At 72.7% G+C, this 14,296-nt stretch overlaps 3 protein-coding genes across 3 annotated transcripts; 1 reads left to right on the top strand and 2 right to left on the bottom strand.

Annotated features, from left to right (window-relative positions):
* The first annotated feature begins 2,391 nt into the window (after positions 1 to 2,391).
* Positions 2,392 to 6,726, top strand: PRRT3 (proline rich transmembrane protein 3). Its single transcript, XM_084531059.1, has 4 exons — positions 2,392 to 2,478; positions 3,227 to 4,343; positions 4,422 to 4,565; positions 4,825 to 6,726. Exons 2-4 carry the CDS (start codon positions 3,242 to 3,244, stop codon positions 6,564 to 6,566), a joined length of 2,988 nt encoding a protein of 995 aa, XP_084387185.1. The 5' UTR covers positions 2,392 to 2,478; positions 3,227 to 3,241; the 3' UTR covers positions 6,567 to 6,726.
* A 45-nt stretch (positions 6,727 to 6,771) lies between these two features.
* Positions 6,772 to 10,190, bottom strand: CRELD1 (cysteine rich with EGF like domains 1; the record flags this gene model as incomplete). Its single annotated transcript, XM_084530838.1, has 10 exons — positions 6,772 to 7,649; positions 7,748 to 7,891; positions 7,978 to 8,073; positions 8,188 to 8,271; positions 8,383 to 8,478; positions 8,598 to 8,774; positions 8,868 to 8,959; positions 9,043 to 9,153; positions 9,222 to 9,304; positions 10,002 to 10,190. The coding sequence occupies 10 exons, from the start codon at positions 10,188 to 10,190 to the stop codon at positions 7,429 to 7,431; spliced, it is 1,293 nt and encodes a 430-aa protein (XP_084386964.1). The 3' UTR covers positions 6,772 to 7,428.
* Positions 10,191 to 10,344: 154 nt separating this feature from the next.
* IL17RC (interleukin 17 receptor C) lies at positions 10,345 to 14,066 on the bottom strand. Its single transcript, XM_084531062.1, has 17 exons — positions 13,814 to 14,066; positions 13,721 to 13,742; positions 13,320 to 13,642; positions 13,103 to 13,214; positions 12,989 to 13,033; positions 12,707 to 12,846; positions 12,527 to 12,586; positions 12,354 to 12,408; positions 12,059 to 12,243; positions 11,932 to 11,982; positions 11,817 to 11,862; positions 11,600 to 11,712; positions 11,462 to 11,530; positions 11,328 to 11,385; positions 11,150 to 11,245; positions 11,030 to 11,068; positions 10,345 to 10,952 (listed from the first exon to the last, which is right to left on the bottom strand). The coding sequence occupies exons 1-17, from the start codon at positions 13,925 to 13,927 to the stop codon at positions 10,366 to 10,368; spliced, it is 2,115 nt and encodes a 704-aa protein (XP_084387188.1). The 5' UTR covers positions 13,928 to 14,066; the 3' UTR covers positions 10,345 to 10,365.
* Between the last annotated feature and the right edge of the window lie 230 nt (positions 14,067 to 14,296).

Consider the following 14,296-nt stretch of genomic DNA (forward strand, 5'->3'; position numbering starts at 1 on the left):
TTAGGGACCTGTAACTCTCTAGCTCGGACTCACTCCAGACACACAGATTTGGAGTCAGAAAGGGCCAGCTGCTCACCCAACCTGACACACACAGCAGCTCGGTTCCTGCAGAGCAAATCCTCCCAGGATATCCAGCCGTGACTGTAAGTTTCCACTGCTTCAAATATTTCTGTCACTTGAGCTTTGATCGGAGCTGCTGCTGGCAAAAGAAGCATTTCGATATTGACAAAATGTGTCTATTACCGTGAGTCCACATGGCCCAGTGCTGTCCTCCCACGGGGAAAGGCTGGGATCCTTTCCCTGAATTTAATAAAGCCATTGTTCCATCACAAATACCGCGTGTTTCTGTATTGTTTCTTCGGGAGGGGCAAGGTCCTGCTTCAGCAGGTGAACAGGGAGCTGCTCATTAGTGTTCAGCTGCCCTGAATCATGGCACTGGGAGAATTACTTTTTTTCAGCTCCCTGGTGTTTAAGGAAGGAAAGCACTGCCCTTACACTTTACCATTGATTTGGCGGTGTTAATGAGTGAGAAGGTGGGGGTGGGCAGGCCTGAGGAGCCCCCAGGCTCTGGGGACCCCCCGGGCTGGCAGAGGGGCTGCTGAGGCCGTCCTGCAGCCAACAGCTGCAGGCAGCAGCGGGCGTTTGGCACATCTGCATCCCTTCCCTTTACATTTCCCTTCTGTAGCTGCCTCCCCTGCACTGCAGCAGCTCTGAGGGGCACAAAACGGGGTTGAGGATCCGTCTGCGTTTTGGGGAAGCACCGGTGTCGGTGTCTGCGGGGCTGGAGCAGGCTGAAGGTCCGTGCTGCAGGCTGCCAGCCCGGCAGCGCATCGCTGAGCTTGGAGGGACCTCTGGAGGTCTCTGCTGCAAGCCCCCGCGCCTGGCCGGCACCCTGAGGACATGCCAGGGTGCAACGGGGGGGCTTGCACCAGGGACCCCCGGCCTCCCACACCATGGCTCGTGGCGGGGTTGTGCACGATGGTTTCGTAGAAAGGGGCTGGGGTTGCAGCCAGGTGCGGTGAGGAGCAGCAGCACGCGGTGCTCCCCCCGCACCGGCCACCTTGGGGGGGACCTGGGGTAAGGCCTCAGGGAGCAGCGGGTCCCACCTGGCCCCACAGCCCGGTTCCCATTCAGGGTCTCCTCCAGGGGTTTCGCTGCCAGCGTTTATCCCAATAAGGCTGCGCCGTGCTGCAACTCCCCTGCTGGCTCCGAGAGACAAAAATGGAAGTGTGTGCACAGCCCTGTGTGGGGCCGCGAGCCACCGCCTGCCTCGCGTTCCCTGCCGGCACGGCGCTTCCCACCCCTCGGCGAGGATTTCCAGGGCGTGTGGCCACCGAGTTCAGCCTCCAGCCCCTGGAGCCAGCTGTGCTGCCCTGCACACGGGGCCTTCACTGTTGTGGGGCATCTGGCACGTGTATTTGGGGGTCTTGTCCCAGCCCTCGCTGTAGCACCCCACGTGCAGTGGCCATGAAGACACAAAGAGGGGCTCCGTGCTGCTGGGGGGCAGGCAGAAGGGGCTGCTTCCTCCTGATACACCCCACGTCAGCCCACCTGCACTGAGTCACTTGGCAGAGGAGCAAACCACAGCCAGCACAGGGGGACGGGGATGTGGCCGCTTTCCCCGTGCCGCAGTGGCTGAGATCTGTGGGGCGCAGCCAGCCCCCTGCCACCACGGCCCACGCCTGGCCCCATCACCACCCCCTGGGCCCTGCCGCTGCCCGGCTCCCCCCCGTGCGGCCTCCCCAGCACTAATCCCCGGATTAGCCGCCCGCCCTGCTGCCTTTGTGGGGACAGGCGTGCCGGCATTGCCCAAATTCCCCAGCCCTGCGCTCAGCGGGATGCTGCAGCCCCGGCACTGCAGGGAGCAGGGGAGATGAGGGCCCCAAAATGCCCCGTGCACCCATGGCAAGCCCAGCACGAGCCCAGTGCCCCCCGTTGGGGATGTGGCAGGGACTGGGGCTGGGGGCACACGGGCACGGGGCTGTGCCAGGGGACCTGGGGTGCGCCGCGTCCCCGCGGTGCTGGGCTTGCAGAGCCCTGAGCCGCTGACACTTCGCCGGGCTGCAGCCGTGCCAAAGTGCCGGCTAGAGCCCTGGCAGGGCCCACGGCTCTCCAATTATCTCATTAGCTAATCACCCGCCTTGGCAGGGCCCCTCAGCAGGTGAGGGGCAGGGGGTGTCAGCGCCACCCGCGCGCCTTTTGGGGTCACGGCGCGCACAGCCTGGCCCCACGGTGCTGGGGACCCGTGCGCCCTAAGGAGGTGATGCTCCGCGGGGACATCCCCGGGACTCGCATCCCCGTGCCGATCCGAGCCGTTCCGTGCCGCCCCGCGCCGCCGCGCCGCCGCCCCTCCCGGTGCCGGGCGGGCTCCCGGCGCGGGTGCCCGCGGCTCGGAGCGGCGCGTGACCGGCCGCCGCCACCCGCTCCGCCGCAGAGCCCGGCCCGCACCGGCACCGGCACCGGCACCGGCACCGGCAGGTCAGCGGGGGGGCTGCGGCGGGCCGCTGCCGGTACCGGCACCGTGGCCTCCCGGGCTGCGGCGGGCGGCGGGAGGGGGCTGACCCACACCGCGGCCCGGGCACCGCGCACCGCGCACCGGGCAGCGGGGCCGGCCCGGCGCGCTCCGGGTTCCCCGGGATGCGGTGGCTGCGCCGGTCCCGGTTTGGTCCCGCCCCGCTGCACCGGGCGGCCCCGGGCCGGGCTGAGCCGTGCGGCGGGGGCGCACCGGGCCGGGCCGAGCCGGGCATCCCCGGGGGGAGGCAGCCGGGGACGCGCCAAGGTGAACGGTGCGCGCCCGAGCGGGGCCGCCGGCACCGGGCGCACCGGGGACACCGGGAACGCCGGGCACACCGGGGACACCGGGAGCACCGGGCACAGGGCCACCGGGGATGCTGGGGGCAGGCGGCACAAGCACCGAGGAGCGCCCGCAGCGGGGACGCTGGGAACGGGCAGATGGGGAATGGGGGTCACCGGGGATGGGGCCTGCCGGGGGGGGGACAGCTGGGAACAGGGCCCCGGGAATGGTGTGGGGGGGTCCGGCCCCATCCCCAGGCAGTGGGGTCGGTGTGGGGCCCAGGCCCTGCTGGGCACGGGGGGGGGGCTGTGTGTGGGTCCCCCCCCATCGTGCCGGGTGCGGTGCTGCACGCGCCGTGGTGCTGGGCACGGCACCGGTGGCCTCTCGCCATCCACCATGGGTCCCGGCTCACTGAGTGCCCTGTTCCCACAGGGTGAAGGGCTCGCCATGGCTGCAGCGTGGCTCGTCACCTGGGGGCTGCTCCTGGCCACCGGGGTCCCCACCGGGGCCCGGGGGATGCTGTCAGTGGAGCTGCCGTCAGATGGGACCCCCCAGCAGGGCAGGGACCCCCTGCGTGCCCTGTCCTGGGCACAGCAGCAGCCGGTCCCGTCCCCTGCTTGGGATGCCTCGGGGGAGCTGAGCGGTGCCGGGGCCCCCGAAAATGAGCACTGGGTGGGTGGCAGCCCCGTGCACTGGTCCCCGCTGCCACAGCCGGGGGCTGTCACCGGGGCACCCCGGGGGACGGGGATGAACGTGGTGGGCAATGAAGCCCCGGCCGTGGTGGAGGAGCCCTTCATCGCCTGGCGAGGAGGGGAGGCCGAAGGCCAGCACGACCCCTGGGGGAGGACACGGCTGCCCCATGGCTCTGTACCGGAGACACCGGCCCCCAGAGTGCCCACGGACACGGGGCCAGGCTCTCCGGGGCCGCCCTGGGCTGCGCAGGGAACATCCGTGTCCAGGCAGAGTGCCACCGTGCCAGCCAGGACCCCTGGCCCCCGGCCGACCGTGTCCACCATCGCCCTGACCCCCGAGCCGACAGGGGGGACCAGGACGGGGACATCAGAGGCACACACACGGGGACAGCCAGCGGCCCCGGGCCCTCCTGGGGAAGTGCAGGAGCCGCGGGGCCCCCCCAGCACTGCCCCTGTCCCCCAGCACGCGGGCACGGGGCCAGCAGAGGGTCCCCACGCCAGCCCTGGCTCCGTGCAGCCGACATGGGGCAGACGTGGGGACGCGGGGAGCCCCCCCAGCCCCTCCCCGGCTCTGCCCAGCTCTGTCCCACTGCTGCTGGGGGGCCGGGGGGCCCCGTCCTGGGGGCTGGTGCCTGAAGTGGCCCAGGAGGGCCGGGCTGAGATGTGGACCTTGGCGCTGCCTGCCCACCAGAGGAGCACCCGCAGGGCCCCGCTCAGCAACGCCACCGCTGGGGACACGGCATCCACCAGGCCAACGGGGCTGCAGGGCCCCCAGCCCACCCCGGGGGCTGCCCTCGGCACCAGCCCCACACCGCCGCCCGTCTCCAGCACGGCCCCCCCTGGCACTCCCTATGCAGGTAGGAGCTGGCACGACACGGGGACCCCCCCTGTGGTGACTGAGCCCCCATGGGTGCCAGCTCTCCCCTCCCTCGTAGGGCTGCTGCCCGAGCAGGACGTGGGCACCCCACAGCGGGTCCGGGGTGCCGTGGGTCCCGAGAGCATCCCAAATGCCACCGTGCCTGCCCCGCAGCCGACAACCCATCCCGTGGCAGGGACACCCCCCGGGACCAGGCGCTCAGGTGAGCTGGGGATGCAGGTGAGCCCTCTGCCAGCCTGGGGCAGGGGTTTTGGGGGGCCGGCAGCTATCTTGGGCCACCCGGCTGGGACGCAGTGCCACCTTCAATCAGGATTGTGCCCGGCGATGGCCCTAATCTACTGCCCGTGGGGATTAACGCCGAGAGCTGGCAGGGCTGGGGCTTCCCTGGGGGGTCAGGGACGTGACCACGGCCCACGTGTGTGGGGCACCCCGCTGACAAACCGCCTCCTCCCTGCCCGCAGACACCTTGGGGACGCAGCCCCCGGCCACCAGCACCACCGCGTCCCCCTCGGCCACGTGGCGGCGAGGAGTGGTCTGGGTGACGACACAACGCGCCCCGTGGCGTCCCCCAGCACCGGAGCCGGAGCCAGAACCGGAGCCCAGCCACCCAGCACCGGGTGCCAGCGCCTGCCCGGGGTCCTCGTGCTCCGACGGGGGCTCCAACACGACGGCGCTGGGCTGGGCCGAGCTGCGCCGCCCGCTGCGCCTGGCCTGGGCCGCCCACGCCTACGCGGTGGCCGCGCTCTGCCTGCTGCTGGGGCTGGGCTGCCTGGCGGGGCTGGGGGCGGCCGCGGCGCTGCGCCCACCCCACCTGCCCCTGCTGCTGGGCACCCAGGGGCTGCTGCTGGCCGCCAGCCTCCTGCGGGCCACCCTGCTGCTGGTGGACCCCTACGGGGCGCGCGGCCGCCTGCCGCCCCGCGCCCTGCTGCTGCTCTGCACGGCCCCCTTCCCGCTGCTGCTGGCGGCCTTCGCCCTGCTGCTGCGCCGCCTGCAGCGCCTGGCGCAGCTCCGGCTGCTGCCCAGCCCCCTGGGGGGGCTGCCGGTGCTGGGGGCCGCGGCCGCCCTGCAGAGCGGGGCGCCGGCTGCCGCCGACCTGCTGTGGCCACGCGTGGGCCTGGCCGCCGGGCTGGCGCTGCACGGGCTGGGCTGCGCGGCCGGGGCGCTGCTGCTGCTCCTGGGGGGGCTCCGGGGGGGCTGGCGGGCGCTGCGAGCCCCCCGCCGCGAGGGGCCGGGGTTACGGCGAGGGGCGCGGGCGCTGCTGGCGGCGGGGGCGCTGGGGCTGCCCTGCTGCGGGCTGCAGGTGTACAGCGCCCTGTGGCTGCGCGGTGGCCTGGGGCCCCCCGGGCGCTGCGGCTGGCCCTGCTGGGCGGCGCAGTGCTGGATGCGTGCCGGGGAGCTGGGCGCCGGGCTGGCCTTGCTGGCGGGCGCCGCCGAGCCCCTGTGGGGCGGCCGGCACGGCACCGCCGCCGGGCACTCGTGCTGGGCCAAGGCGGTGCGGTATTTCTGCGCCGGGCGCAAGGCCCAAGCGCCCGAGTACCCCAACAACTGCTACGACCGCGCCGAGCGGGCGCCCAGCGGCGACATCTCCAAGAGCCTGATCCGCAACCCGGCCGAGCAGCTGCCGCTGCGGGCGCTGAAGGACAGCAACGAGGCCCGGGCGGGCACGGCGCTGGGGGCAGCGGGGCTCAGCCCCAAGTGCCCCAACGCCGCGGCGGTGGCCGCCCGCGAGCGGGGCTCCTCGGCCTCCCTGGGGGACCTGGCCTTCCGCCCGCCCTCGCCCATCGACCTGCGGCGCAGCATCGACCAGGCGCTGTGCCGCCGCCACCTCCTGCGCGAGGGGCTCTTCGGGCGGCCTCGGCGCGGCTCCGGAGCCTCGCTGCGCGCCGCCGCCGAGCCCCCCGGGCTGGCTCGCTGCACCTCGCTGACCGAGCTGCCCGGGCCTCGCGGGGACTCCGTGGCCTCCGCCAGCTCGCTGGAGAGCTCCTCGCTGAAGATCAGCTGGAACCCCTGGCGCCACGGGCTGTCCTCGCCCGACAGCCTGCCCCTGGAGGAGGCGCCCAGCCGGGCCCAGCTGCTGGCCCACCAGGAGCCCCCCGCGCTCCCCCAGCCCCCCGACTCGGAGCGCGAGGCCCGGCGCAGCTTCCTGGCGCTCAGCAAGCAGGTAGACGCCCGCAGCCTCTCCAGCGACACCATCGAGCTCTGAGATGCTGGTTTTTGGGGGGGTGGGGGGCCGGGCAGAGCCGTGTCCTGTCCTCCCCTCTGCTCCCCGATCCTGCAGCCGGTGGGAAGCAGGAGCTGTCCTCGGCTGGCTCCGTTTGTGCCAAAACAGAGAAATAAAGTTTATGTCCCGAGCAGGCCCCCCCGTTGCCTTCTCCGCTTGCCCCCCCCGCCACACAAGCAGAGCCGGGCCGGGTGTGCGGAGCTTTATTCCTGAGATATGGACACACGGACAGATGGGCACACCCTGACGGACAAACCACGGACAAATGCAACGGCCACGTTCATGCATCCAGCAGGGCCCCCCCACCCCTCCCCGGGGACCCCCGGCTGCCCTCACCCTGCCTGGGGACGCAGGAGCTGGGGGGGGGACACAGGCTCAGCCCTGGGGACACGGGAAGGGGGACACGGGGGCTCTGTGCGGACCCAGCCCTGCAGCCCCCCCAGTCCTGCCCCCCTGTCTCCTGTCCCTGCCCACAGCACGTCCCCATCCCCAGCTCAGCAGGGCCACGGGGTGGGGGCACAGTGCCAGCATCTGGGGGCTCCCCGACTGCCTGGGCGAGCCCCCAGTGCTGCGGGGGGGCCCCACACCCATGCCACAGCGCCGGGCCCCCCCCTCCAGCACATGAGGGGTGGGGGGCAGCATGCTGTGCCCCCCCAGCAGGCCCCGAGCAGCACGACACCCACGGGACCGGACCCCAGTACTGCAAGGAACGGGGTGGGGACGGACCCTACTCTACCGGTGGGGGTGCTGGGGGGGGGGGAGAGCACATGCAGGGCAGGCGCAGCCCCGAGGCCACCACCGCGTGCAGGATCCCCGGCGGGGCTCACGGCCGAGGGCCCCGGAGCTATCTGCCCTTCATGAAGCCGTCGAGGACGCGGTCGCTGCGGTCGGAGAGCCAGTAGCCGGCCATGGCGGCCACGGCGCCGATGAAGATGGCGGTGAACACCATGTCGCCCTTGGCGGCCAGCGTGGCCAGGGCGCAGATCATCACCCCGAAAAACATCTGCTGCAGCACCACCACCTCGTCCTCCGTCACGTCGTCGAAGAAGCCCTTCTCCGGGGCGTCTGCGAGGGCAACGCCGCTGAGCGAGGGCACGGCGGGACCCCCCCTTTGGTGCCCCCCAGCCCACCCCAATCCCCCAAATCCCCTCTCCCAGCCGTACCGGGGGGTTTATCCTCCACGCACTGCCCGTCCCGGCGCACGTGGCCCTGGGCGCAGACGCAGCGGTAGCCGCCCTCCGTGTTCTCGCACACCTCCTGCACCCCGCTGCAGACGGGCTCCTCGGTGCCGGCGCACTCGTCCACGTCTGCGGGGAGGCGGGCAGGGCTCGGGCAGTGGGGTGGGGGGGTCGTGGGGTCTTTGCCACCCCCCCAGCTCGCAGGGGTCGCTCACCCAGGCACTTGGCTCCGTCCCGCCGGTAGCCCTTGTTGCACTTCTTGCAGCGCGCCGGCCCCGCGCCCATGCAGCCGATGCAGGCGGTGGAGCAGTCTGCGGGGTTGGGGGGGAGGAATTAAGGACTAGGGGGGGTCACCGCCACCCTGCTCCGGGCTGGATCAAACCCAGAGGAGCTGTGGACACGGGGAGGGGGGGGGGGCACCCCACCTCGGCACTCGTAGGAGCCCTCGGTGTTGACGCAGAACTGGTTGGCCCTGCAGTGCGCCATCTCCGTGCCGCACTCATCGATGTCTGCGGGGCACACGGAGACGCCACCATCCCGCCGAGCCCCCCCCCCCGAACACCCCAAACCCTGAGAGAGAGCCCCACACCCCCCGATCCCCTTATCCCCTTCACACCCACCGATGCAGCGGTGCTCGTGCAGCACCCAGCCCCTCTTGCAGCGCAGGCAGCTCGAGTCCTCCGGCCCCGTGCAGCGCCCGCAGGCCCGGTAGCACTCTGCCGGAGCAGGGGGGGGCACAGCGGGGAGGTGGGCGCGGGGCCGGAGAGGGCACGGGGGGTGGTGGTGGGGGATGACACCGGGGGGCTGCCCAGCTCCCCGCCGGCACGGCGCCTACCGGCACACAGCAGCTGGCTCTGGTTGCGCGAGGCCTCGTAGTAGCCGTCGCCGCACTCGGCGCAGTAGGGCCCGCCGTAGCCCGGGCTGCAGACGCAGAGCCCGGTGCCCCCCCGCGTCCCCTCCCCGTCGCAGCGCCCGTTGCCGCTGCAGGGCTGCTGCCGGCCTCCGGCGCAGGCTGCGGGGACGCGAGGGGGCAGAAATAGTGAGGGGGGGGGCTCCCCCCCATTGTCTAGCACCACTATTCCCCCCCCCCCCTCAAGTGACTCACGCAGGCAGTCGGGGCCGTAGGTGCCGGGGGGGCAGCACAGCGCCAGGCGGTCCATGCACAGCCACTGGAAGAAGTCGGGGTGCTGGTGGCGCCTGGGGGGGGCACACGCGGTGCTCAGGCCCCGTGTCCCCCCCCAAACCCCCCCCAAGCCCCCCACCGTGCCCCCCCAGCTTACTCGTGGAACCACCAGCGCTCCACGTGCTCCTCGCTGCGCTCCAGCAGCTGGTGGCAGGCGAAGTCCGAGGGGGGGCACACGCTCTCCAGCACCTCCAGCAGCCGGGTCTCACTGCGGGGATGTTTTTTTAGGGTGGGGGGGGGTCCATATAACCCCCCCCCGCCCTGCCCCAGGCTCACCTGTGCTTGTACTTGGCCAGCTTCTCCTCCTCCCAGGCCGTGTTGCCCCCCCCGAAGCCCTCGTGCTCCGTCCGCTCCAGCCCCTGGGCATTTGGGGGGGGGAGGCGGCCGACGCACCGCTGGGACCCCGTGGCTGCCCCCCCCTTACCACAGCCCCCCCACCCCTGGGGATCACCCCAACCCTGCTCCATGGGGAGCGCCCCATGCTCAACCGGTGGCACCGATGTCACCCCCATGTGCCACCCCTCTGACCCCCCCCCAAAACATGTCACCCCCCCCAACCACATCACCCCCAGCCCCCCCGTGCTGTGGGTGCTGTCACCCCATGCCCCCCCCAAGATGTCATCCCCCATGAAGTCACCCCCTGAGTTGTCACCCCCCCAAAAAGGTGTCACCCCCCAAGTTAACCCCCAAAGGTGTCACCCCCCCAGGATGTCACCCCCTGAAATGCACCCCCCCCAATATCACCCCCCCAAGCTGTCACCCCCCCAAATGTGCCACCCCCCCAAAAGTGTCCCCAAGTTGCCACCCCCCAAATTAACCCCAAATGCGCCCCCCCCAGGACGCCACCCCCCCAACGGGCGTCCCCCCCAAGTTGCCCCCCCAAAAAAAGCTGTCACCCCCAAGCTAACCCCCAAATACCCCCCCAACATACCCCCCCCACCATGTGCCCCCCTAGTAGCCACCCCAAAGGTGTCACCCCAAAAAACAGTGTCACCCCCCACCCCCCCCCCCAACGATGCCCCCCCCCCCAAATTTCCCCCCCCCCAGTCTCCGCACCCTGCTGAAGCTCTCGGCGAGGCCCCTGCAGGCCCCGCAGGGCTCGGCCCCGGGCGGTTCCCGGCTCTGCTCCGGTTGGGGCCCGGTGCCCGCAGCCCCCAGCAGGACCCCCCCGAGCAGCGCCACCCCCAGCAGCGCCCCCCCCACGACCCCCCCCCCACCGCCCGGCGGCCCCCGCCGCGGCCCCATCCCTCCAGCCCCGCCCCTCGGCGTGGGCGGCGCGCGCTGACTCAGCTCCCCCCCTCCCTCCGCCAATCGCCTCGCGCGGCCCGCCCCCTCCCGCCCCGCTCCGCCAATCCGCTCCGCCCACTTTTGGCGCGCCTTAAAGGGCCCACCGCCCCTCTTTTCGGCCACCACGTGCTTTTTATTCCCCCAGCGCCCCCCGCAGCCTCCGGCTCAGCGCCGCCTCCAGGGGCCGCAGCCCCGGGCTTCGACGCCCCGCCAGGGCCCGCAGCAAGCGGCCGGCCTGGCTGGGCAACGCGAAAGCCGGGGCCGCCCGCAGCACCGGGGGCACGGCCGCCACCGTGGCCTCCAGCCGCGCCACCACGTAGCGCCCGGCGCCCGCCGCCAGCACCGGCACGGCGCAGGACAGCGCGGCCGCGAAGGCGTCGCACGGGGACACCGCGGGGACTGGGTCGTGCCGGGGGTCCGGGGTGCTTCCAGCCTCCGGTGACCCCGGCACGGCCCCATCCGCCGTGTCCCAGCGCCGTGCCGCCGCCTCGGCCGCCGGGGAGAGGAGGATGAGGATGGTGTCCCCGGCACGCAGCGCCCGCTGGTGCTGCGCGTGCAGCCAGGGCAGGGTGCCCCACGCCGCCGCCCCGCTGCCGCCGCCCGGTGCGGCCACCACGGCCATGCCCAGCGGGCGCAGGGCTGCCGCCAGGGCGCAGGCGGCGCGCTCGGCCGCCGGCTCGGCTGCGTGCAGCAGGAGCATGCGGCGTCCCCGCAGAGGGGCTGCGGGAGAAGGGTAGTGATTAAATAACCCCACGTTGGGGTGTTTTACCCCAAAGGGAGGCACCCGTTTTGCTCACCTTCGTTGCCGTAGCCGGCCCTCAGGGACTTGAGCCAGCCTGCGGGGAGGGGAGGCGGTGAGGTGGAGGGTTGGGCGAGCACCCCAAGGGGCGCACGGCCCCGCCGAGCTCCGCGCTCACCTTTCAGGTCCTCCTTCTTCAGCAGGAGTAGCAGCAGGATGCAGGCGGCGCACAGCAGCAGCCCCATCCAGGCCAGCGCCCAGCGGGTGCGCAGGTCTGCGGGGCGGTGGGAGGGGGTCAGCGCCCACCGAGGGGTCCCGGCGCGCCGCCCCGCAGCCCTGCCCTCCCCCTTACTCACATTTGTGCATGGGACAGGCCCACAGCGCGACCCCGCTGCTGTTATCAGGGCGCCAGAGCTGCGGGGACAAGGACACGTCACTCACCGCCCAGCCCGTGCCCCCCGGGCGCCGCGTGCCCGCTGCCCGTACCGACCTGCACGCACTGCCCCGACGCCACGTCCTCCTGCAGCTGCTGCTCCAGCAGCCCCGGGCGGCCGGATCCCTGCGAGGGGAAGGGTTTGTTGGCTGCGTGGCGGCGGTGACACCGCGCTGGGGACCAGGGGACGCTTACCGTGGCGGTGAAGCTGGCGAGGGGCGTGCAGCCGCCCCGCTCCAGGGCGCAGAGCGACGCGTTCCCCCCAGGTTCCATCAGCAGGAGGTCATCCACGTGGCCGGGCAGCGCTCCTGGGGACAGGACGCAGCGGGTGGGCAACGAGGCTCAGCACCAGGGCTGGATCCAGCCCCTGGCACTGCCTCTGCCCTCCCAGCCTGTGTGCAGCAGTACTCACGGTCCTGCAGGCACTGCATCAGCCGGACCTGCCCGCCGCTCCTCACCTGCCGGGGAGAGCAGGTCGGTGAGGCTGCTCACGGGGCAGCTGCGGGGTGATTTGGGGCACGTCCTACCTGCACGCAGAGGTTGGGGTGCAGCTGCAGCGCTCGGAACTCCTGGGGTCCCTGTGGGGAGACGGGCAGCCCCATCAGTGCCACCCGCCGCCCCTCCACGTGCCCCCGGTCCCCCGGGGATGCTCACCTGCCCCGTGACGGGCTGCTGCAGGTCTGGCAGGGCCTGGCACGGCGCACCGGGTGCCGGGCTCCAGCAGGGCACCAGCTCGGCCGGGAGGTCGCAGGGTGCTGAGATGGAGCAGGCGAGTGCCTGCCCCGTGTCGTGCAGCACCAGCCGGGTCCGCGCCCACAGCCGCTCCCACGCCGCCGCGTCTGCATGGGGAGAGGGTGCATGGGTGCCCCGGGGGTCTCAGGGCATCGCAGCCCCTCGGTCCCTGCATGGCCCAACGCCCTCCTGCTTGTGCCTCCCCCGGTGTGGGTACCGTTGGAGAAGGGGCACAGGGTGGCCCGCAGCGGGTCCTGGATCTCCAGCCAGACCTGGGGGGAAGAACAGAGCAGAAAAACAATTCAGGGTGCCCATGCTGGTCACCTCCTAACCCAGCTGGCTTCATTGTGTCCCTGGAGCGGGCCACACGGTACCCAACAGGGCACCTACCTGCAGGCAGAGGCAGGGCAGCACCTCCTCCAGCGGCAGGCTGTAGTTCATGGGCCCGCTCTGCAGCCAGAAGAAGACGGGGTTCGCCCCACGGCACAGCTCCCCAGGGTGACTGCCCCTTCCCGGGGATGGAGAGGCAGCATTTGGAGCGCGGGCAGTCAGGAAGGGGCTCGCACTCACCGCCATCACCGTGCGCCCCGACCCGCCGGCGCCGTGGCTGTGGTTGTGGTAGAGCCTCAAGGTGTAGTTGAGCCCCACCGCCGCCGCCTGCACCTCCACCAGCACCGCCTTGGGCCCCAGGGAGACCTGCAGCCTGGGCACTGCGCGCGGGAGGCTCAGGGCACCCCACGCCCGGGCACCCCAACACCTCCCCGCAGCAGCCACGGGGATGGCACGGCCGGGTGGGGGTCTTGGGGACCCCCCCTCTGCCCCAGCACCCGGCACGGAGACGCCGGCACCTACCTTGGCACTGCGGGACGGCGGCCTGGGCATCAGGCCACGAGCAGTCTGCGGGGACATGGGTGTCAGCAGGCCGCAGGAGGGCACGGGGACGCCGCGGTGGGGCCGGGGGCTCACCTGGCACCCGCTGCTTCTGGCTCAGCCAGCGGCGGCCACGAGCGTTGGTGGAAGCCGTCACGTGCAGCTCGGAGCCCAGCGGCGCCTCGAAGCACCGGAACCTCACCGAGCCCTGGGCAGGAAAACCACCGTGCTGCGGGGACGCCACGGCACCCGTGCCCACATCCCCACGCACCGTGTGGGTACCGGGGGCCGCCCAGCCCCGTGCCGTACGTACCAGGCGGCGGCCGGGTGGCACGGAGGTGAGCGGTGCCCAGACCTCCACGGCCATGCAGCGGGACGAGGCGTATGTGTGGCTGGAGAGCAGCAGCAGCCCGCTGACGTTGCGCGGGGGCGAGGCGGGGGTGCTCGGCGACATGTCCCCGGCGTTGTCCCCATCCTGAGGGGCGCCAGGCTCCACGGCCAGGCGCAGGCGTGCCTGCAGGCAGGGCGAGCAGGCAGCCGGTCCCGCGCAGCGCAGCGCCGGCTCCAGACGCAGCCACACCAGGGCCAGCCCGGGGCCCGGCCCCGCCGGCTCCGTCCCGCACAGCACGTCGGCGTCTGCGGGAGACGAGGGCGGCCGTGGGCACGGGGGGTCCCCGCGGCTCAGCTGGCGGGGCCGGGGCCGCTGGCACTTACCGAGGAGGCGGCAGGCGAGGCCCTACGGGGAGGCAGGCGTGAGGCCGGGGCCGGGACGCCCCGCGGCCCTGCGTGCCCGCGACGCCAACCCACCTGGGAGCAGGCCAGGGTGTCGCGGGGGGTCCCGTGCCCACCCGTTGCCACCGCCACCACCACCAGCAGCAGCAGCAGGCCCAGCGTGTGCGTGGCGGGGCCGGGGCGCGCCATGGCCCCGGCCCCACTCCTCCCGCTCCCGTCGGCCCCGCTCCTGCTCCACGGGCCCCGCCGCCGCCACCACCGCCGGCTCCCGCTTCCTGCTCCACTCCCGGACACCCGGGTCCTAGCGCGGCGCCGGCGACCGCCCCGGGGTGGGGCCTTCCCCCGCACCGATCCCACGGACGGGTGCCGGGTGCCGTGGCACCGCTCCAGCGTGGACGGCACACGGCGGTGCGGGGCCCGGGCTCGCCCCACGGGGCCTCTCCCGGCCCTACAGTTTTGGCACGGGGCCCGTGGCTGCCCCACAGCTTGGTGCGGGGCCTATCCCTGCCCCGCTGTTCCAGGCTGGCCCCACAGGCTGCAGCAGGGCTGGGGCAGGGT

The sequence above is a fragment of the Aythya ferina genome (assembly GCF_964211825.1).
Source record: "Aythya ferina genome assembly, chromosome: 10".
Lineage (NCBI taxonomy): Eukaryota > Metazoa > Chordata > Aves > Anseriformes > Anatidae > Aythya > Aythya ferina.